Genomic DNA, 24,054 nt, shown 5'->3' with positions numbered 1-24,054 from the left:
AACCCCCACCCCCCACCCACACCTCCCCACGCCTTAAAGAACAACACCGCATGCTTTAATTAGAGTTTATATATGACATTGTACCACAGTCTGTCTGACCACCCATCGCCATGGCGACCGGCTGCAAACATTTATCAAGTCAAAGCGCGTCCAGGTTCTTTGCAACCACACGCTCGGCTCGCGGGCGCTCTTGTAATTGTGTGCGTGTGTGAAAAGTGATCTTGACATGAATCTATTTGGACGTACACAAACGCGTCGCAATGGAAGCCCGAACGTCCATTGCTTTTGGAGTTGATCTGATATTTGATGGGAAAATGTGGACAAAAAGTTGCCTGTGAAACCGGAATTTGGGGTGATGTCATGAGAGACTTCAGCAAGCTTATTCAGCTCAGCTGGCAAAGTATGACCTGCGTTTTTTTTTTTTTTTTCACGTCCCATTGAACATTTGCACCATCAAGAGTCTGCAATATTTGTTGTTGAAATGTAGTTACATTCATTGGTTACTTAGAATATTCACTTCCATATATTTTCAGATTTTGAATGCAATGAATGAATCCTTGCAAAATGGCGCTTCAAGCATTGCCTGCCTCTTTCCCTCCCGTCTCTCGATGTCTTTTTAATTGAAGCCCCCCAGTGAGGTGTAGGATTCCTTTATTCAAATCCAGGCGCATTTCCCGCCCGACCACAGATTGTCTCTCCATTATCGTGATCATTTTATTCTCATCCGTCACCCTCTCATGGGGAACGGCGATGGAAAGAGGAGGCGTGCGTGGGAATGAAAGTCGGCTTGATTAAAACGTGCAGAATTTATGAATGGCCACGGTCAAGGCGCGCACGCACACACACACACACACACACACACACACACACACACACGCACGCACTGTGTGTGAAACAGAGAAAACAGCATGGCTGCTGCGAGCATCATGGGAGCTCTGTTGAAAGCATTAACATGACACGCATGCTCGCTCACCTACATGCCGCCGTATCTCACACACACACACACACACACACACTTGAATCAATATCTACTCCCAATTATTATTTTGGCTGCCACGATAAAATTGGCCTGACCTTGTCAATATCCGTTTCAAATTCGAGCCATGCCGCCGAGCCAATCGAGCTCGTTCTCAACGAGCCAACCACTAGGGGGCGAAGGCACGGTTAAGGCTTCATCCCGCTGCCTAAATAACAAGCGAGCCGCAGCCTGCAGCGGAAATCGAAAGTCACTCAGTGGACTGATGAGAGCAAGCCATGTCGAAGAAGTTACTTGCTGTATTTTCGAGAAGAAAATACAGCAAGTAAATTCGAGATAAGCGGCTTCGTGCCTTCAAAGTGATCGACCTTCATTTTCCGGACTTTGTGATTGCACTCTGCAGCAGCGTGTTAGCCGTTAGTCAACTTTAAATTGAGCATTTTGTATGAGCGTGCGTGTGTATTTTCTTTGCAGATTAAGAATGTAATGCAGGACAAAAATTGTACCTCAACAATATTAAAATTTTGAGGGAATTGATTTTTTTTTTTTTTTTTTTTTTTTTTTTTAATGCAAGCTCTGGCTGACGTCTTATCAGCCGCATGGCTTTTCAAGACAACAATGGCACGTTTCTTTGCTTTCCCCGCTTTGGGTGCAAACGTGTGTGTGTGGCTGCTAGGAAACGAGAGTGGAGAATGGTGATGCTCAACATGCGTCCACTCAAGTCAAGCTTGAAGGGGAGCCAAACCCAAGAGAACGAAACTGTGCACGTCTTCTTTATCCTCAGCGACTAACCCTATTTGATCACCTTCTCCAGAATTGATGAATGAACTTTTTTTTTCCTTTCACAAAACTCATGCCTAATGCCGGCAAAGCTTGGTTGGGGAAACTCGAGATGTCAAGCGGAAAGGAGATATGGAGTTGAAAGCAGCTGCCAGTAACAAGAGACGAGCCCCCCATTTTTGGCAGCGGATCCATATTTGTAACAGATGACAATCTTTTTTTTTTTTTTTAAATATAATCACACCTCATTTTGAAAATAGCCTTTGAGCCGGGCATCACGGTTCACACTAAGCTTCCTGTGTACTTTGATGTGATGCAGCGTTCTCATATATTTGAATTAATACCCGCTGCTGCGCTCCTTGCGCATGCAAGAAATTCCTCAAAGAGAAGCACAAGTTAAAGATGTAAAGATATACCTTTGAGAAGGAAGATGCGCAGCAGGCATGTACGCAGCTCCATTCAGAACCACCAACTGAGTCTCTCACGATGTTTTGATATGGTTCAAAATTCCTCTCCCGGTTGATGGGGCCAAGACAAAACAAAACAAAACACTTTTCGGTGGTAGCCTCAGTGCAGAGAGGCTTCAATTCCAGTGAGAATGTGCTCCAGTGGCATCTCGGTCGGGATTTGGGAACAGTGATGGAGGCGGTGTTGGTCCCCTTCAGTGATGATGATCCATATCGAACTCCGAAGAGTGGTCACGTACAGCGAGAGTCAGCGTGTAAAAGTGGTTAAATCATAGCAAGAAGCGACGATCAGAAAGTGTCAGGCGACCACGCAGTCACAGAGGTTGTTCCCCCGGAGCGCCTCTCAAGCCACAACGTGTGCGTCAACTTGTGCGCTGGCCGGCCCGCTCAACAGGTCCGCCGGGTCATGCTCCTCCCTGATGCCCGGATTGACTTGTGGGAAGCACACGCACTCTTAACAGCGAAAAGCAGCCTCCCGGTGTGCGCTGCCGTTCCGAGCTTGTCACTTTCGGGGCCGATGAAAGAGCGCATTGATCCTGCGGCTGGCCTCGCGTCCAACAAGCGCACTCGTTCAATGCGCGCAGCGTCAGTTCATGTTGGCCAACCTCAAACCAACGGCTCTCTCCCTCTCTCCCCCTCCCTCCCTCACGCTCTCCCTCTCTCGCTGCCTTCTCCTTCCTTCTCAGGAAGACTTGTTCGTCTTCCATTCGTCACTTGTGGCTTGCTTAAATATAGGTGTTAAAAAAAAGTTTGGGTTTTTTTTCCCCTGGGAAACTTAAGAAAGGGGGATTTCAAACAACCTGGCAACCCCCAAAAATGGAGCTAGATTATTTCTTGTTCTTTTATTCATATATATATATATATATATATATAAATAAATAAAATGATGACAAAAATATGGCCAAAATATTGATATATGATATTTGATGAAAAATACACAAATATTCAAAAAAAATACTAAAAGTATTAGAGAAAATATTCCACAATAAAACCAAAAATATATGTTCAAAGGAAATGAAATGACGGTTGGTGATTGTGATGTTCTACCCGTGGAGCGTGGAGTGTCAGCCGTGGCATCAGTTCTGCCCCTCGCTGTCGCTGCAAACCAAAACAAGTCATGTCACATGCAGGAGTTTTGATTATGCCGTTTGAGGCTTTGAAAAGCGAAGAAATGAAATTGGGAAGAAAACAAACCCGCACTTTGACGAGAAGATGATGGCGCCTTGGATGACAGTTTGGCAATCCGGTCATCTGGCAAAACACCAGCAAAATATGTCAGGGGAGCACTTCTTTTTACACCACTACAAAATAAACACACACACACACACAAAGGTGATTTACTGAGCTCTTTGGCCTGCTGGAGGCAGCCGATGAGCATCAAGAGCTCCCATGTGATGACCACGGCTTCATCTTCGGTGAAGAAGTTCACCAGCACGTTGGTGACCTCCAGGAAGTTCTTGCCCTCCACCTTGCTGAGCGGCACCCTGCGCTCTCCGTGGCCATCCACCAGAAACATGCAGAACTTGTCGTAGTCCGCCTTGGACAAGTTCTCCAGCGTGTCGGCGATGGCCAGCTTTTTGTCGACCATCTCTTACTGGGAAATTCAGTGCAGAAAACGCGAGAAGGAAGCTCTCGTGAACGCCCTGGCCTCAGTTTGACTGGTTGAAAATGTTTTCACTTTCGACTGAGGGCAGGATGTATGTATGTGCGTTATGTAACCACAAACCTTGACAGAAAAGGCCCACATACACGACACGTGTGTGAATATATCGAACAACAGGAAGGGACCAAAGGTTGTCTTTTGTTTTTGTTTTTTTTATTGGACACACACAGCCAATTTGGCTATTTATTTATTGATTTATTTGTGCGTGTGAGTCTGTGTGTCTTCCATCCATCCATCCCGTCATCCTGAATGCCGGTGTGAGAACTGGCGTTGCACTTGATTAAAACTAACACGTGACGATTCCGCCACCTGTAGGATATCAGAGGTATTGCGTCTCAAATTCGACTACCTGGTGCACACTTGAGTTCCCAAGTCTGCCGGCTAGATCCCGTGTTGCTGCTCCTGATTTTACCGTTCCACTCCCACAAGGGATTTGAAAACAACTGATTAAAGTGTCGATTTTAAGCTTGGCATCACACAATCGTCAACATTTCATGCAGATGGCCTCCACGTGGCACACACAAAAGAGTGACAACAAATAATCAAACCAGGCTCACGACTCTTTTTGGGGTCATCTGTCCGCCATTCTTTTAACCTCGCTTTTGATGCAGCACATCCAAGTCAGTGGGTGAGTTTGTGGTTCTCCAAATTAATGAAATTCATCATTATCTCGTTGGTTTTGTTTGATGTGGTAACCGTGCGGGTTTGCTGTTGAACTCAACATTTTTGCTGTCAACACCAGCGGCGATCGGAACTCCCAAATGCGTCGTTCGCTATCTGCTTTTGAAGCCAGCCAAGCCAAACCAGCGCGCTCAATTATCTGGAAAAAAAACTATTTATTGTTTTTACGTGTGCGGAGTGAGCCAGTTGCGCATTAAAAAACAGACCCGGAAGTACATAAACACATTTAAAAAAGACACGATCCCTCGCCAAAAAAAAAAAACAAACCAAAACAAAACCTTATGAAGGAAAGCTAAAGTTTTTCATTTCTACGTCACCTTAACGGCTCCGTATAATATTCAGTCCAAGATGCTAATGACAAGCTAACAGAGTGGATGCCGATTCATGAGTGATTTGCCGACTGCTTCAAAACGAATCGATATTTTTTAGATTGACCGCCGCTTTCCGTTTCTTGAGCACAAAACACACCAAGTGGATTTTTCAAAGAAAGGGTAATACCATTGATTTCGATTTATTGGACTCTTACATGACAGCGCGTCATCGACAAGGTCAGGATTATTTTCCACCGGGATGTTATGACGTGTTGCCAGGTCTACGTACAATGTAAGTTCTATTCATCTTTTTCTCACAGATTCCGCCGTCGTCGTCTTCGTCCCCGACATCCTCTTCCTCACAGGTCGAGTCGTCTTCAAGGACGCTGCTGCTGTCTTCAGACTCTTCCTGTGAAATTGCGATGAGAACAGTATAATGTAAGTATAACGTGACACCTTTTTATATTAAATGGAAACAATATACAAAATATGCAGGACTTTACTATAAAACACAGAGCCCACCGGGCGCAAAAAAAGAAAACAGTTCGCCACTTTGCTGTCATTGAACACCGTTTTGCTGTAAACAGGGTTGGATTACGAGAAGGAGGATACAAAGAGAGTGGGAAATGGATGTGTTTTGACATTGTTTTTCCTGACGGTGAACAAATGTTCAAAATTGACAAAACGTGACCACACAGGGCTTTTTAGCACACATCATTTGACAGTTGATAGTGCAAAATATGTCAGGGGAACACTTCTTTTTACACCACTACAAAATAAACACACACACACACACACACACACACACACACACACACACACACAAAGGTGATTTACTGAGTTCTTTGGCCTGCTGGAGGCAGCCGATGAGCGTCAAGAGCTCCGATGTGATGACCATGGCTTCATCTTCGGTGAAGAAGTTCACCAGCACGTTGGTGACCTCCAGGAAGTTCTTGCCCTCCACCTTGCTGAGCGGCACCCTGCGCTCTCCGTGGCCATCCACCAGAAACATGCAGAACTTGTCGTATTCCGCCTTGGTCAAGTTCGCCAGCGCGTCGGCGATGGCCAACTTTTTGTCGGACATCTCTTACCGGCAAATTCAGGACAGAAAACGCGAGAAGGAAGCTCTCGTGAACGCCCTGCCCTCAGTTTACTGCTAGAAAATGTTTCACTTTCGACTGAGGCCCGGATGTATATGCGTTATGTAAGCACGAACGTGTGTGTGTGTGTGTGTGTGTGTGTGTGTGTGTGTGTGTGTGTGTGTGTGTGTGTACAGAAATTCAGATTCTCATTTGTTTCGAAAAAAACGCTTAGATTTTTTTTTTGAATGGAAACAGGTATCCTTTTTTCATTTCTAACATTAAATAAAAATGACTAAATAGTAGACTATAAAAGTATATGGCTTGATGGACATGTCAACAGGAAGGGACCAAAGGTTTTTTTTTTTTTTTTTTTATTGGACACACACAGCCAGGAGGTGATTACAGGTCTTTCCTGTATGTTGTTGTCGTCATGCAGCTCCTGCATTCGACACATACGATTCCATGTCTTGTCCGAACGGAACAGTTGAAGCTCATTGTGATGTTCAAAGCTCGCTCTATACACGTGTTTATTGTAAGAATCAAACCATGCTTTAAACTTCTCCACAACGTAATCTCGGAGCTACCCGGTGATTTGCCGGGCAAACGCGCTTCAGACTGCCGCCAAACGCTGCAAACGGCTAAAACACCCGAACACGTGTAAACAAATGCACCCGGAAAAAATAAAAAATAAACTTTCAATAGAGAAGTGCCGCAATCATACACATGAAGTAGAAGCGAAAACAACCAAACCACAAAAGAAAGGCAAATGTTTTGTCCACTTGGGGGTGCTCCAAGCTTTTCCATGTCTGTCTTGCTTCTCAGCTGCGAGGGGCCTTTGCGATGGCCTCCATTTCTCCTTTCTCACTCACTGGAAAGATCAGCTAATTTCTTCCCATTTCCCTCATAATGGACCCCTGATGTCAGATTCCTAATTTTTCCTGCCTGCAATTTATTGCGACGCGCGTCTTCAGGCGGCGGAGGTTTTAATCACATGCTGATCGATTTGTGCCAACTTGGAGGGTGAACATGGTTACGTCTTTGCGGACCAAACCATGAACTGAATCATCATTAATTCATGTCCCTGTTCATCCCCTGATATTTTGAAATAACGTCCTGTTTTTAGAATATACACAGGGATGGAAATGAAATTGAATCCGGTTCATTGATTACTCTGGAAAATATAATCACCAGGTTAATCGATTATTGCAATAACTGTTAGTTGCAGGCAGCCTGACATCATCTCATTTTCCGAATGCAACCCTTAGAAGACAACATTTGGACACCTCGGCACGATGGATGGATGGACGGATGGATGGAATAAAAACATTCACTGTAGCCGTCAGAAAAGTTTCTAACTTGGCAGCACTTTGCCAACTAGCACCTTCTGTGCAAATAAGCAAGAATCCTTTCCGAAGAATACATTCCATGAATCGCCCAACTTGACCTTGCAATTACCTGGCAGCTTTCTGCTGTAATGTGTTTAAAAACCAAATGGAATGCCAGGTAGCAAATGGAATGCCAAGTGGCCATAAGGAGTTGACACGGCAGTGGGATATTTTTTTGGGATACAGAAGTAAATCAACGTCCGACCTAGCAGTGGAGCTGCGTTTCTGTAAAAATCCGTCTAACACCTGCGTGTCACATATTATCCGTGCAGAGCGGTTGTGCATAAGTCAGCTCGGTGACAGTCAAGTGTTAACAGACGAGAAGACTGTCAGTCACCAGGCGCTCCCGAGACGTCACTTTGGCTGGATCGGATATAAGTACCGCTTTTCCATTGCTGAAATGAATACATATGGCTCACGTGCATATGTGACCTTGTGCAGGGCAGAATTACAATGCATGCGCTTGTGTTGACTTTTGAGTTGTGCTCAGAAGTTTACACACCCTTGTAGAAGTTGTGAAATATGGGTACATTTTGGCGGATATTTAAAAAACTGAACATTGTTCATGATAGCAAATTGGGACAGTAACCAGCTAAAAATCTTGTAGTCCGATACAGGCCTGAGACAAGCCAAGAATTTGCAGGACCTCAAGGCTTTTTCCCTCGAAGAAAAGGTAGCTCACAATTCGAGAAATTGAACAGCTTCATACATGCTCCTGTTGGTCAGAAACAGCATTGGAAACTAAGTAGGGGCCCATCTCATTGCTCCGAAAACTCTGTTTTCTTTGGAGAACGGGATGCGTCTTACGAAATAGAAATTGTGCCAGGCTACATGAACGTACGAGTACAATTGAAGATTGTAATGCTCAAGCAAAAGCAGGTCAAAAGTTCAACCGGTTTGCAGAAACCAAAACCACAGCAACAGGCTTGGTTGGCATCTCTCCAAGGTGCAGCACAAGCAAAAGTGTGCGTGTGGCTGTGGGAACACACACATGCATCTGCCATTCATTCATTCATTCATTCATTCATTCATTCATTCATTCATTCATTTATTTATTTAATTCGTTAGTTCACTTTTAAAACGTGTACTTCCTCCGCCACGCTTGCCCACACTTCTGCAAGCAATCCGGCAACACCGCCGCGCACCTCAGCTATGCGTCCGCCTCCGACGCGCTCGTCATCTGGAATTAGTCAAAAGGGGAAAAGACAAGGAAGGGGGGGGGGGGACGGCAAGTCGGAGCTCATGTAAGCGGGAATCGGACGTCATGCATGGCGGGGTCACCTAGGTGAAGATGGAAATTCACTCGGCGGGCCTCTAATGCTGCTTTCTGTCTCTCGGGCTCCTCTGTGCCCCTCAGTCAGTTACAGAGTCTGTAATTAGATTGATTGTCGTGACATTCTTCATGGCTACAAAGACCGAATTCATGATGAGCATCCTGTAAGAGCGTTGTCTCGCACGAGAAGAAGGAGGGGGCGGATCATACCAGGGTAGTTGATACCACCTTTGATATACTCTTGTTCGTTGATGTCTGGAACAAAAGCGGATGAGTCACCATGTAGGGAAGTTTTAAAAGCTCATTCCACCTCCTTCAGTCTGACTCAGACTCACCGCAATGATCCTCTTTCATGCATTTTTTTTTTTTCTCGGAAGGAAGTTTTTTTTGTTTTTTTTTTCTTCCCAGACACCGAATACATCCAAAGCTGCTTGGTCTGAATGTACAGGGTGGGACCGTGCACCGAAGGGCATGAATGACGTTGCATTTTATTTTCTGATACGAGTTTCAACAACAGAAAGAGACTGATTTTTAGATCATTTCAAATTCCTAAAGATCATGCACGTCAAAACAGTTTCCCGTCACGTGTTTACATCGAAAGAGGTGCCTTGAGATTGTAGTGCCTACCGAGTTTTAATTTGTTTTGTGATCATGCTCCTGACTCAAACCGCTTGTATCTCAGATCCTCTTTCCCCATTGAAACGAATGGAAACACCATTAATCCGTTCCAACCTCCCGAAAAAATGGCAGATAAATCGTCTACCAGCGGTTGAAAATAGTTCTCTCGTCCCATGTAGTTGCCTCACTTGCTTCATTTTACTTTTTAGTACCTTTAATTTTTTTTCTGAACATTTCAATTTGATTTTAGCGTGATTAACTTCTGCTTGCACTAGAATGGTAGGGGAGAATGCTCCACTGGACCGTAAACGATTACTTTTGCAGTTATAAAGTCTTCCATAATGGTGGCCATTTGGGCTGTGGAATGAATTGTTCCAAACCTAATTGATCTAAAAATTTACTTTTGAGTGTGGACCAAAATCAAATGAATGTTGGTTGCTGTCACGGTACGCTTCAACTGTATGCAAAGATAAGTGCAAGTTAGTTCATTGCCGGGTGGTCCAGTTTTGGATTTCCGCAGGCCACGGATGTGTTGCGTGTGAACGTTCGAGAAGCGCATCAGTTGTGTAAGAGGATACATGAATGGTGTGAATGTACAATACGAGAATGTTGTCGTCACCATCGTGGCGGTGCTTGACATGAACGCGTGCATTGGTGGAGGAATAAACGAGCCCCTCTTGGCCCATCGTGCTCCTGACTTATTTCAGGAGCCCTCCCACTTCTTGACTCGCTAGTGAAGATCGTGCTTGACCTGTCCTGCAATTATTGCTTCGGTCAGAGCACAAATCACCCACCTTGCCTTGTGTGACATATCCTCAAGTATGCAGAGGTGTTCACACTCCTCTTCTTGCTTGAAAGTAGGCCATCCATCAAACCCACACTGGACTGTGGGCCCCCAACCCCCTGGGCAACTAAACTAACTTCACTCCCCAAGGTTTGTTTCTACTCCGTTGAAACACACTGCCGTGAAAAACTACTTGTCCTCTTTCCACATTCTTTTTTTTTTCGATTCCCTCACTGGAATATTGAAGATAATCAAAAAAATCATAAACATTAGACAAAGACAACCCACACCTCCCCCCAAAAAAACATTCCAAGCAAACTGGCCCTGTGTGAAAAAGTACTTGCCCTCTAAACCTAACAACTGGTTGGGCCACCCTCAGCAGCAAGAACTGAAATCAAGCATTTTTTTTCAACAACTGGCAATGATTCCTCCACATCTCTGTGAAGGTAATTTGGTCAACTCCTCCTTGCAAAACTGCTTTATTCTGCAGCACTGGGGGAGGGTGGTCAGCATGAACATCCTCTCACAGAATTTTAGTGGGATTCAAGTGCGGACTTTGATTAGGCCATTGAAAAATTGTCTTGCTGGTCTGTTTTGGATCGTTGCCCTGTTACAGAACTCAAAGGCGCTTCAGTTTGACGTCCACAACTATATTTGCCGAATATTCTCCCTTAGCGTTTTCTGTTAAACAACAGCATTCATTTTTCTATCGTCGTCCAGGTCCTGAAGTCAATAGCAACCCCATCTGGGCCAAGAGGGGCTCGTTCCTTTCTCCACACTACCACCACCATGGCTGACTGTTGTTATGATGCTTTTTTTTTTTTTTTTTTTTTTTTTTTTTTAACGGTGTGTTGCATTTATGTCAGATCTAACAAGACACAAGCCTTCCAAAAAGTTCAACTTTCATTTTGGCAGGCAAGAGAATATTCCCCGGGAAATCATTCAGATGTTTCTTGGAAATGCAAGACAAGCTTTGACGTTCTTTTCGGTCAGCAGTGGGATTTATTTTGTCAGACAGGTTCTATACTTAAGTGACTTCTTTGTCTCGAGGTAATCCGGCTTGACTGTGGTCAAAATGAACTAATCTTTCCCAAAAAGTGAGATTAGCCACAGCGAAGCCATAATTTAACAAGAGAGGTAAGTACTTTTTTTCACATAGGACCAGATAGCTTGGAATAGTCTTTTTCCCCTAAATGAATGAAATCACCATTAAGAGATCGTCTGATATTTACATTTCTTTGATGATCTTATTATTCATTAAAGGGGAGAAACTATGCAAGACAAATGAAAATCTGAGAAGAGGGCAAACACGTTTTCACGGTAGCTCTACCTTGCAGCCTGGATGGATGCCAGCATGTATTCACTTTGCTGGTGTGTCTGTGCCCTTTCTTACAGGAATTTCGTCAGGTTTTGGCGCAACGCGCTGTCTGGTCACCTTTTAGGTGAGCCGTTTCGGTGTTTTACGAGCTGTGCGTACGCTTTGCGAGCGTTTGATGTCATACGCGTTAAGTGTTCTCAGACTGGGGGCAGGGTGTGTGTTTTTGTTTGGTTTTGCGTGTCCGGTGTAAGTCAGGCGTTTTGAAGCGAGACGTGACAGCTGCCTTTTACTGCCCCAGGGGGTAATAAACAGTTCGGGAGGGGTAGTTATTTATCCCTTTTTATTAGGGCAGGAGGTAGAGGAGGAGGGCGCTTTATTGGGGTCACACTGTAACTGCACACAGCTGTAGGGCAAAAGAGGAGGAATGAGGGAGATGCATTTGGTCGAGGAAAGGAAGCTGTTTTCGCATCACTAAATTCCTGGCTAACAACCCCCTCCGAGTGACTTGTTCTTGTGTGTGAGCGCTGTCATAAGACCCCCGAGTGATCCATCATTCTTCCCGGCCCCGTTCTCCTTCTTAACGGCATTCTCCTTGTTAAGCACATCTGCTGTCAATCAGCTGTACTTTGTAATCCTCTCGGCATTTCCTGCCACTGGGGGCGCGCCCGCTTGATCTTGACGCCGTGACCATTTGACAAAAGAGTTGCCCAAAAAACTGATTCCCACCTTCCGTTCAGTCCACAACCTCAGCGAGCATCCTGTGAGATACGAGTTGACCCGAGATTGGTTGAGCTTTTTGTGTACAGCATTTTTTCGTAACTTTTATTGAAGCGAGGCTCCTATTTTCAATTGGAGAAATTTCACAGCACACCACCAAATAAAAAGATCACAAAAAAAAAAGTGTGAACAGTGTGTCTTGAGATATGTTTAGCATCTAACTCAAATCACCTTTCTCCATTGAAATGAAGGGAAATGCCATTAATCCATTCCAGTCCAGCCCACTCGAATTTATTTATGTATTTATATATTTTAACAATAAAAAATATCACTTTACCATACTGTTCTTTCTTGAAACATAGAGTATCACCATAATTAAATTGAATGTAAACAATGCAACATTTTGGGCATCACGATTTAATGCTGCAGTCTAATTCGTTGTGCGACTCCTTCTGGTGTCCCCGTCTTTGCCACTGTGTGGCAGTATACAGGATAGCTGAAGCTGCAGTTCTGCGATTTCAGATTTCGCTCCGATTGGCATTCATGCTTGGATTTAAAAGCAATAATTATAGACAGACAGACACTGAAACAAACAAATGACAAGTAAATGAGCAAACAGACCAGATTGCCATTATTTCCGTTTTCATACTTTTTGTGACTTTTTTTTTTTTTGTCGGCAGTGTGCCTTCAGATTTCCTGTGAAAAAGGTGTTTTGGCTCAATAAAGTTCAGGAAACACTGTCACACCTCTCTAATGAGGCAGTTGCCGGGTAACTGTTTTTACAGACTCCCACCAAGTTAAGGCTTCCTCAGTTTCTTGCAAGGAGTGGTTCGATCAATTGCTTTGTCTGGTCGACAACAACCTACCGGTAGTAAATGTACAAAAAGATGTTAGCTTATTGGCTGTAGAGTTGCTCCTGAGTAGAACTGGAGTCTAGACCATCTGGATGTGTTCAGAAGGGGGACTTAAGAGGACAAGGGGGTCACAAATCCTTAGAAGCTTACCCAACGTCTGTTTGTCTGCCCGAGAGATTCATCAGTTGTGTCTTTTAAAGCATTTCCCTTCACAATTTTGATGTGTATAAAAATAAAACACCGAAGCATCTCTTACTTTTTGTTAACATTGGAACTTGCAAAGTCCAAAATCAATTCATTCTGAAGTATTGATCAACTGAACTGCGACAAAAACAGTCCGAAAACCTTTTACAAGTTGTTTTACTCTTGAAACACTCAAACTTAAAAGTTAAATGCTGAAAACCTGCAAAAAGACTGAAGTGTTGAACCGATTTGTCCGTCCACTCTTCACAAAGACCACAAACTGACCGAGGCTAGCGCAAGCTAGCATGATTTTGAAGGCACATTTTGTACGTGGTTTGACTTTTTTGAATCATTCGCATTGGGCAGGGCTGTGAGCAACACTCTTGACACTATTCTTTTTCACTTAACAGCTACTTTAACTCTTTCATGCTCTCTGTCCACTGTAGTAACCGCTGTCCCTGAAAGGGCTAATGACAACGAAGGAGCAATTGCAAACCTTCTGTTGCTTCTCTCCTTCCCACGTCACCCTGACTGTCACCGCGTTGCATGAATTCGACCACGGATGTCACATGCGTCTTCTCATTCCGCGCTAACCCCATTATGATAGCTTACTGAGGTTGTTTGTCTTTCCGCTGCACGAATTACAATGGTTCCTTCGAGCCTAGCATACTTTCCAGTTGAAAATGAACGGAGCCAAATGTAAAATGTCTTGTGGTTTCCTGGAACTATCGAAGGGCCCAGAGATCTGCCGGATGAGCAGGTCTGTATGAAGTGTGGGATGAGGGAGTGAAGACAGTGAGGGTAGCCACGGAAATATTTGCCTACTCGAAACGCGCCAAAGGAGAAAGTTTGAGGCAATGTGGCAAAGAGATGATTGACAGAGTGTAAGCGGAGGGCACAGGCAAGTTATTCTCGTTGCGGGCGGCTGACCGTAAGCCCCCGAATAAGATGGAGTCCTCAGTCTAACGGGAACAAATTCCTCAACCACTTCAGTCTTAAGTCAATGTTGCTGCTTTATTGTTTTCTCATAGAAAATGTTGCTTCGTAGCATCACATATCATATCAGTTAAACGCAAAGTAAGAACCTTGGCAGGGCCGTCATGTGGTAATAAATAGCAAATGGAAGAGAAAATGTGATCGAGGGCCAAAGAAGCAAACAGTAAAGAAGATAAGTCGGTGAATACAATTGGAAACAGCCGCGCATTGGTCTCACAAACATTTTACATATTTCAAATCGGTAACGCTTTCATGAGAGCCCAGAAAAATGGTCAAAGAGTGCAAGGCTAAGACACGAAAGAGGATGCATTTACGATTTGAATTACACAATGCCGCCACAGTGCTGCCTTGAGATACAAACGACCCGACTTTTAAGAAGTTAACTGTCAACGTTTACATCAAACAAAGAGGGCTGTGGATTTCAAACGAGACAATTCCATTAAGAACCTGAAGAACGGCCCGCTAGTTGAAGCCTTTGACGCGCTAACGTTAGCATCGGTAGTGGTGATTTTTCAACCCTTTACGCAACTGATGTTTGAACGCAAACGGTGCAACAACCCATCATGACAGATACCAATACTCACAGGCATATATTCTTTATCCCCCATGAAAAAGGACTTGCAATCGTTTGCCTGCATTCATCGTTTGAATAGCTTGTGAGAGAGAGACTCGGTGGACAAACCGTATTAGGTCGCGATACATCGCTTTCACGACAGTCTTTCGTATCGACACAGGTTGGATGAATCAAAAGCCCCAAATGACTCGGCAATTCTCGTGAGGTGTGTGAAGCTTGCCCGAGAGAGAGAGAGAGAGAGAGAGAACAACAGGTCTGGCTGCCACAGATTGCTTCTTACCACTGTTTTGCAATTCGTGAAGTTTATTTGTTTGCGCCTCAAGGACACAAAACTGTTCCATCTAACCATCTAACATATTACAGCAACTTACTGAGTAGAAGTACAGCAGAAGAAGTCTTTTTTTTTTCTTCTTCTTTGTTTGTCAGACTGACTGGATTGTGCAGTACTGCCTCCCGGTGGCCGAGGAGGGCACACCAGAAGGAGCAGCACCCCGAATTGGTTTGCAGTATAAAATCATGATGCGCAAACTGTTTAAAACATGTCTCAAGTAAAATACAGAGTGCTAGAAAAACGAATACACAAAAAGACACCACATTTTTTTGGGGGGGGGGTGATGACAGGAACGGTTTTGTGGAGTTTTCGTGCATTTCAATTGGCAACGATGATTGCAGGAGTTCTCGAACGAATTATCTGAAAGCACCACTGTTTTGGAATCAGTAAAAAATAAAAATAAAAAATACAGGATGCCGTCTCCCGCCTTCGTTTTGTGTGGTGATGCGTGAGACGTGAAAGGACCAAAAGTGAGAAGTGCTCTTGTTCACTGGCGCTCGTAGACTCTGGTGCACACCACATCGTCCGCTCCCATGGTCTGAAAAGAGACGCAAATGCTTTTTGTCAGAAACACAACAGAACCGCGTTGAAATTTCCGTCAACGTCTGCAAAAAAAAAGGCCAAGAAAAGTGTTTTTCCTTTCTGTGTCGCTTTACCAGGATCAGCTTGCCATCGGTGGTTATCTCTCGGGTCCAGGAGGTTTTCGGCCCCTCCCCTTTGTGCAGGGTCTGCTCGCAGCTGATCTTGCTGTCCGTCTCCCAGCGTGGAGAACTCTGAGCAGTGGGAGAGACAAACAGGAGATGGACTGATGAGGTCACTGACGACCTGAATGTACAGGAAGCCGACAGTGGGATGACCTCCAAGGTTTCACACATTAGAATGCAACCTAGATTTGGGCAAAAAAATCTGACTTTTTGACAACTTTGGACATTGAACACCCGAAAATGTGGCCTAAGCATATGATGCAAAGCAACAACACAGCTCACTAGACCTCATTTCAACCATCAAATACTTTTGTTGGGAGTTAGTGAGTGTTTTCACCCTTTCAGGGACAGCGGTTACGACAGTGTACAAATTATCAAGTCAAATTTAGCTTAATTTAGCAATTAGCATGACTTTGACGTCTTTCCTTGTCATCTCTTCGTAAGGACGATTCTTGTCAGAAGTGTAGCTTATACGCCGCAACGGAGGCGATGATTTAGTGACTTAGCAGCGAGATCGCAACGTGATTCGCTGCGCTAGTAGCCTGGCGAAGCTCGTTGCTAGCTAGCTGGTGCAGCAAAAGTAGCACCAAGCTCGCCTTGACCTCCGACTGCTCGCCAATCGGCGACGTGAGCGACGCACGTGCATCCAGCCCAAACCACGTTCTACTGCTGAGCGGAACAAGCTCGAAGTGAAAGAAGAATCTATGCTTTCGTCGCTCCAAAATGGCCGCCCATATGTTGGGAACTCTGCTTTTGCAAACGGCAAGCAGTCCATGAGTTTATGAAAGGTATGCGAGCGATCCCACGGGAAGTGTTGCTCGCGGAACACGTTAAGGTCAATCCCGTGAGATCATCTGCGCATATGAGTCAGTCGGACGGGAGACGGGAAACTGTGACCGTTGGCTCATTGAGCCGCAAAGAGGAACAAGGAGGGCGCTGTGAGCTGATCACTTTGGATGCGCTCATTGTTACCACAGAGACGCCAACACTGATTTCCGTGTTTGCCTTGGAGTCAAATAAACAGAGGCCACCTATAGCGAGAACCGCGGTGGAAGGGGGGGGGGGCGACAGCCAGTTGAAAGGCTTCGTAAAGACTCCTTCGGGGACCGAGGGACGGGTGGAGATTGCCTATCAGGCCAAATCAAACGGACTGACGCAATGCGGACAGCTGGCGTCCATCAGCGACGCGATCCGTCGGAATGTTCTCGCGTCCCCAGCGTACCGTGCAGGGACGGCCGTCCACGGTGCTCTCGTTGAACTCCTGTCCCACGGTGAACGTGATGTGGGTGGTCCGCACAGTGGTGGAGGTCCTAATGGACAGCGTCTCACCGTCCTGCGTGATCTCCACGAGGGGCTTGGACGCCGCCTTCACCGCAATTTTACGCAGCATCACGTTGACGCCTGCAAGACACACACGGCAGGACCAAAGTTAGCCTTTGGAGCGAGAATCTCGAAACACCGATGATACAAAAAATGTCGCCGTTTTCTTTCCACGAACAAAAGACTCAAGTGGACCGGAAGCCATGATTGGATTTTCAAAATATGCAGTGGAGTCAGATTTAAAATTGTCATCGCAACCACACATGGGATTTTGACAGACCCGTTTTGGGGTAAATTTTGTCACGTTGTTTTCTTCCAAATCCGATTTTGAACACCAACAAAAGCTGATCATGTGTTTGAAAACAATCATAGAAAAAAAAAAGAATGCAAATGCAATTGAAATGTATTGCATTTAAAAGTTAAATAAAACTTGTCTTTCAATGTTGACAAACAAGCACTTTTTTTTTGTTTTATTTTTGTTGACTTTGTTTCGATTTTGGTCTTGTTTTACTGCATCCCTTGTTCATGTCTTGTTTGCTGGTTAGATTTTGGTCCCAACCTGTTCCTTGTGTCATGCAATCAGCTGAATCCAGCCACTCGCGTCTTTGTCAAGGTGTGCCTCGTTGTCTCCTCAATTTGTTGATATCGTTTCTGTCGGTGTGGCTTCATGTCTTCCTCGAGCGGTGAGCGTTTTCGTTTCCTTCTGCTTCTTTGAATTTGGACTTTTTTTTTTTGAAGTTGTTTTTGATAAATACTTTGGAAGTGACTCCTGGTTCCCTGAATCTGGCTCCACCTCTTTTCTCTCCACTTCCACAGGCAAAAGGGTCAATGTTTGATGAAGCTAAACTTAAAAAAAAAAATCTGCACATAAGAAGGAATATATGTACTTTACTGGATTAAAAAATATATATATTAGGAGTCCCAGATGTAAACCCAACATATCACACTACGGAAATGGAGACACTCGCATATATCGCATGTCGATACCACCTCCTGTGTATGTTTCTCCTCCCCCTCCCCCGCACCCTATCACTTGCGTCATCTTGATTTCGAAATTCCGGTTCAAACAAAGGCCAAAGCCGGCAAAGTAAATACTTGCCAAACCAGTGAGCGCAACCGAATGGATACCGTCGAACCTTGAACGTACCTCAAGGGACAAAACAAATCCGTACGTTATAACAATAGTTCGTTGTAACCATTTCCGATAAAATGGCCGCCGGCTACGATGTCGAATAGAGCCTGAACATGTATAGATGTAAAAACATGAACACGTAATAGAGTATCAACATGTCAATGACAAATACGTGGGTACGGTATGAAGACAAAATGATTTTATAGGACATGAAACAAACAACTGTAGCGTTCCCAGTTTATCTCTGAAAACATTCCGTCAGCAAATGAAAAGCGTCTTCTCCAGTTCAGGATGCGCCGCGCCCCGAAGCCGTTGACGATCATCTTTCAGTCTGTTGGCGTCGAAACTCTGCCGTGATTTTGTTGCCATGTCGTCGTCAAAAATCGGCGACTTTGCCATTTGGTGGTCTCGGCTGAGCTTCGTTTGGGACACAATTTCAGTCTTCGCAGACAGCGAGATCCGCTTCCGTTGACCAGACATATTTTTCAGACCGGAAGTACAACAATGCACAAGTCGATCAGTCACGTTGCTAGGCAAGGGAGGGGAATCCCGCACTGTACATTCTGCTCGAAAGCAAGGTCGCGGCGGCAGTAAATTCAGTTCAAATTGATCTCTCCTTTTATTATTTATAATTTTATCTGTGGTTTTATTGTTCTTGTTTTGATTGTAAAGTGTCCTTCAGTGTTTTGGAAAGCGCTTATAAATGAAATGTATTATTATTATTTTTATTATTAGCTTCCCATGGTTCGTTGTCGCGAAGGTCTTTTCACCATTTTGTGGGGAAAATCTCGTCGTTGAAATGAAATTTACGTTACAAATTTGCTCGTCGTATGCAAACTCGGCAAATGGCATATGACTGACGTGAAATCGGGACTTTGAGAATGTGAACGCTATAGGGGTGGAAACGTTGTCAAGTTGCAAAGAGGTTCGACGCTTCCAACCGCGAGTGCACTCGGGTCAAGAGAACAGATGACTTGGACGTCGCACCGAAGCGGCAGCGCGTGAAACCCGCGTCGATATCGCTCTCACGTTGAGTCCCATGAACCACCAGAGAGGAAACAATGAGGTCATATGACAAAGCGCGGCCAGCACATCTGCATTCGCCCTCCACTTCATCGTCTTTGCACGCACCAGCATATCCAGTTTGTGCGCTCACACCCAAACTGTTTCCCGCCGCAGGCTATTTTCTCTTTTTCCTCCATCTGACAAAATCAGTCAAAAGGGACTATTGTTGGATAACATCTGAATTTGCAAGTTCCCATTTTATATTTTGGCCTCGTTGACATTCATGGTTGGACGAAAATAAAATCAGAAGTGACTGACCAGTGAAGTTGTTTTTTTTTTTTTCCTTGAATACGGCATTCTTGAAAAGACTTGTTGACTGCAGTCATATTATTTGAGTGTCCTATCCGTGCTTTTGTGCGTGTGCGCCTTGCAGTTGAGTTTCCCCACCTCACAGGCATTCACGCCTGTCAACAGGAGTAAATATATACGTGGCAAGAAATGCAGAGTCATTCATGGGGGCAGCCGGAGTTCCACACGGCACGTACGGTGCGGGCATTGTCACTTTGTTCGCCGTACTTTCCTAATTTTTTTGTTTTGTTTTGTTTTTGCCTCACGTACGCTTGCCTCGCGTTTACATTTGTCGCTCCACTTCAGTATGGTTTTTAGTTTTTCATTTAATTGCTATCTCGCTTCTATTTTCATTTGGAGAAATCAAAGCAGTCACTTGATACGAGTGACCCGACGTAATATTTGCCAATAAGCAGCAGTTTGGGAAATAGTAAACAATTCTTTAAAAAAAAAAAAAGTGACTTCGAACTGTTCAATGCCACTCCCAGCTGAGGTTTACTGTCAAATTAAACATAAAGCAAAGAGATTTAAAGCAAGCAAGCACATACTGTGGCTTTTCCTTCGGAAAGTCTGCTTAGCTTAATGCTAACAAACAACACAAAATGCCATTTATACGCTAACGGTTAGGATCGATTGTTGTGGTGCGACAAGTAATGGCTATTTGAACCACCAACGGTGAAACAACACATGTAGATCGATAATAGAAGAATACACAAAGGCGCTATTCTTTATTCTCGACAAAAAAATAAAATAAAATAAAATGACCAGTACATCATCTTAGTCACTTTGTCATAGAAGTACTGTTATTTGTCTGCACGGGTGTTATGCTGCCTCTGGTGGCCGAGGCAGGAACACGATAAATTGAATTGAAGCATTAAATCACGCCACACCAAGGGTTTCATTCTTTCCATTGTTTTGCTTTAAAGTACATTTTAGATGGGGAAAAAAATTGGGCCCTAAAAGTCAAACCGAATTTTGAGTTCAACAAATCCCACTGGACTTCAGCTCAGTTTTTTTGTTTTTTTTCTTTTTCAGGTACCTCCACAGAAGTCTCCCAAGTGATGCCAAAGACGTAAAATGTGATCACTTGCATCTTTATGTTCTCATGAAGTCCGACGGGTGAGTCGTTTGACCAGTTTTTATTTTATTTTTGTCCTGACCTGAATGTGCGCTACTTCAAAACCAATTTCCTGCTTTCCAATAATGAAATGATGGATTAACCTGCTGGTTTAGACTGGACATCCTGCCACTCATGTCGATGTTTCTGACAGTGTGGGTTTATTTCAAGCAGCGAGTTGAGTTGCAGACATGAAGTGACCCCTGTGTCTACCTAAAAGCCAAGTTGGGGGGGCCGGGGAAGGGGGGAGGCTTCTCAAGTGACTGACATCCCATCTGACTTTCAGACACCCAAAAGACTTGAACGCAAACAGCTCGGGCCTCGCGAGGGCGTGCTCGCCCGCCGACCGAGCGCCGGGGTCAGAGGTCAGGGAGCGGAGGAAGCCTTGGGGGGGGGGGTCGAGGCGAGCATTGAGACGGCGGTTGCTGACAGGCCGTATCCAGCTGCGCTACATCTCCACATGGAGATTGTGGGGGCGGGGTCACCCAAGTGCCAATTGCGTAGGACGCGCAGCGTTGAACGAATGGACGAGTGCTCGTTAGTGTTGATTGAGGATATTTTTCAGGTCGTGGAAGAGTAACTACAGTCGGAATACTCGGCTGGCAAAAAAAGCACATTTTACATGTAGTTGTTCATTGAGAACGTGTGCATTTTGTCATATGAAGTCACAAGTTACTTTGCTAATCATTTTTGATTAGCGATGAATTTGCGTCTTGATTGGTTGTTTGAATCATCGTCCTGCCTTCACTTCCACGTCACTCAACAGCATTCACTCGGTCATTTACGGTGGTGTACAAAGTGTGGATGGTGACCCCGAGTGGTCAAAAATAATACCTGCACCTCACATGCATATCCTGCATTCTTTGTCGGGAATGAAGTGAATGCATGAAATGTTTCAAAAGTGCCCCAGCCTTTTCCAGTCATTCTTTTTTTGAAGCGCGTGTCCTCATTTGAACCCATCCCACACCCTGGACTGGTCACCTGCCAATCGCAGGGCACACCGAGATGAGACACAAACTCCACATGGGAAACCCCGAGTTCATATTTGAACCCGACCCAAGACAGATTAGTCACGTTTAGCAAATTCAACAATTTTACAGTGTTTAACCTTTCCATCACTTTTTGCAGTTTGGCCTTGTGTTACTTTTAACAAATCTGCCTGTTATAACCAAATTGAATACTTTTTACAAGCAATTACCTTTTAATCACATTTAGCACTTTTACACTGAATATACATCACATTTTGTAATTTTACCACATTTACCCATCTGTCCACCAAATTGACTTTTCAACCACTTTGCACTTTGACCAAAAATTACTTCATCACATTTAGCACTTTTACCTTTTTTTTTTTTTTTTTTAACCCCACCACTTCTCAAATTTTGTACATTTATGAAATGTACCTTTCTGGACCAAATGAAGTACTTTTGCCCATTTTACTTTTTAAGCACTTTTGTCAACTATTAGCACTCTGACCAAAATTACTTTTTCTAATCACATTTAGCAGTTTGACGTTTTTTTCCACGTATCATATTTTGTACATTTCCAAAATGTACCTTTTCGAAACCACTTTTACCAGATTTAACACTTTTACAATTTTTTTTTTAATACCAAATTAGCCCTTCAATGGGACTCTGAGACAGCGCAGCCAAAAGCTTGCAACCAGCAGGTGTTTCCCCCCCCTTGCTGTTCCCGACTGTCACTTTGGATCAGTCGAGACCTTTCGCGCACTGTACTCGCGTCCCCTCGCGCGCACACACACAATCGGAGTGCTGCTGCACAGGCAGATGTGCCGCCGTTTGTCTCTATTGTGTTGTGGCAGCCCAACTGGGGTTTTGGGGGTGGGGGGGGGGCAGTGACGCTGGCCTGGGGCCAGGGCACTTGAATTTTTGGGCGTCTGCAGAATGACAAAGACCCCCTGCCCGTGCGTAAAAGAGCCCGGTGCACAGAGTGGGGATGTGACCTAAAAAAAAAAAAAAAAAAAAAAAAAAAAAAAAAGCGTCGGAAATGTGACGAGTTTGCATCACTCACCCAACACCTTTAAGAGCTCCTCAAAGTTCTCCGAACTCTTCATCTCCCAAGTGCCGGAGAAATCCGGGATTTTGCGCTCCATGTTCCTGCGTCTTTGCTACTGGAGCGCTGCTGCGTGCGCACCTCGAGTAGAGACTCACTCGTCCTCTTCGGTTCTTCCCTGGTCTTCGCTGATGTCCCCCCCTCCCCACCTTTGACTGTGTTCCTGCGCAAATGAAAAGTAATTGCTCCGCGGGAAATAGGCATACTCGTGGAGAGGCGTGACCACGCCCCGAAATTAATACGGCCACGCCCCGTCGACAACCAGATTACAAACGCGGATCCACGGCACTTTAATAAAATGACGCCCCCTGTTGGCAGCTTGTCTTGGCGATGCTTTCTTGTCGTTGAACGACAGAAACCGTTTATGTATTGATGACGTGTTTCGGCGTGGGTGCGGTGAGCTTGATTATTTCGAGCCAGCGCAGACGCAGACAACCCCCCCCGGGGCGTCACGGGCCACTAGTGGGCTGCCGAAGGAGGAAATGAAGAAAGAGAAAAGAGGTGGGATCGGCGCAGATCGGCGATGGCTTCCCTTGCCTCCCACCCGCTGCGGGAACGGAAGGGAGGCGGGTGGGGGTGAGAGAGTGGGGGGCCCGCGGTGTGGGAGGTAGTCGCACCAGGAACACGCACGCACACGCACGCGCACACTGGCCGCCCATGATGGATGGCACCGATACAAAGCCGACGTTAACTATTGACTCATGATGGATGATCCCATCCGCTACACTGCACGGCGAATTAGAGCGCCGTAACCCGGGCGACTTTGAGGAGGGCAAGTAAGGGGGCTGCGCGAGCAATGCACGCAAAGGCTCCGTGTCAGTCCACACACGCATGGAGCTATAAAGAAGAGTTACACGGCGGTAATTGAAGACGAGCGCCCTTTAACGCGCGGTTGTGTCCAAATTCCGCTGCCTTGCGCTAATTGCGCCATGCGGCGGCTTTGCTTGACTTCAGCCATGACTTTGCGTATTGCGGCCGTGGAAAAGCAAAAACCGAGCTGAGCTCAGAAATAAGACGACTCTCAAATTTTACAAGGGTAAAAGTTGCAATGTGAAGACAGCAGCGTTAGAAAAACATGTTATTTGGAGGGGGAGGTCGAATAACAAAAGAGGTGGAAGACTGAATATTTCTCGATTCTAAATGTTTGCCAGATGCACAGTAAAAAGGGCATTGTAACAAGTTTTTTGAAACATTACAACTGTACTCCAAATCACGACTTAAAGCTGTTATCGTTTCATTTGTCATATGCAACTGTTTCCCCCCAAATTGTAACTGGAGTCTCAAAAATTACAACTTTATATTCTGAATGAACTTTTTGAGTGAAACGCCTCCCAACTCTGAATGCCTACTTTAAATCTGCCC

General features: G+C 44.9%; 2 protein-coding genes and 1 long non-coding RNA gene across 4 annotated transcripts in view; 1 reads left to right on the top strand and 2 right to left on the bottom strand.

Moving 5' to 3' along the window:
• The window catches only part of itga10 (integrin, alpha 10), a 25,068-nt gene extending 22,225 nt beyond the window's left edge, over positions 1-2,843 (bottom strand). The window contains exon 1 of one of the 2 annotated variants that reach the window (XM_019881601.1): positions 2,173-2,843. In XM_019881601.1, coding sequence (XP_019737160.1) covers positions 2,173-2,215 — 43 coding nt within the window. In that variant the 5' untranslated portion in view covers positions 2,216-2,843. The remainder of the gene's footprint in view (positions 1-2,172) is intronic. The other variant, XM_019881602.1, reaches the window with a different exon arrangement.
• Positions 2,844-14,087: 11,244 nt separating this feature from the next.
• Positions 14,088-22,884, bottom strand: crabp2a (cellular retinoic acid binding protein 2, a). The gene is made up of 4 exons (XM_019881576.1): positions 22,651-22,884; positions 16,920-17,098; positions 15,650-15,766; positions 14,088-15,531 (listed from the first exon to the last, which is right to left on the bottom strand). The coding sequence occupies exons 1-4, from the start codon at positions 22,730-22,732 to the stop codon at positions 15,481-15,483; spliced, it is 429 nt and encodes a 142-aa protein (XP_019737135.1). The 5' UTR covers positions 22,733-22,884; the 3' UTR covers positions 14,088-15,480.
• LOC109522787 (uncharacterized) lies at positions 17,086-20,743 on the top strand. Its single transcript, XR_002169618.1, has 2 exons — positions 17,086-18,185; positions 20,538-20,743. It is a non-coding gene; the product is annotated as an uncharacterized LOC109522787 (long non-coding RNA).
• Positions 22,885-24,054: the final 1,170 nt, after the last annotated feature.

Source organism: Hippocampus comes, unplaced genomic scaffold (genome assembly GCF_001891065.2).
Source record: "Hippocampus comes isolate QL1 unplaced genomic scaffold, H_comes_QL1_v1.1 scaffold227, whole genome shotgun sequence".
NCBI lineage: Eukaryota > Metazoa > Chordata > Actinopteri > Syngnathiformes > Syngnathidae > Hippocampus > Hippocampus comes.
This window is presented reverse-complemented; position numbering and strand designations above follow the sequence as displayed.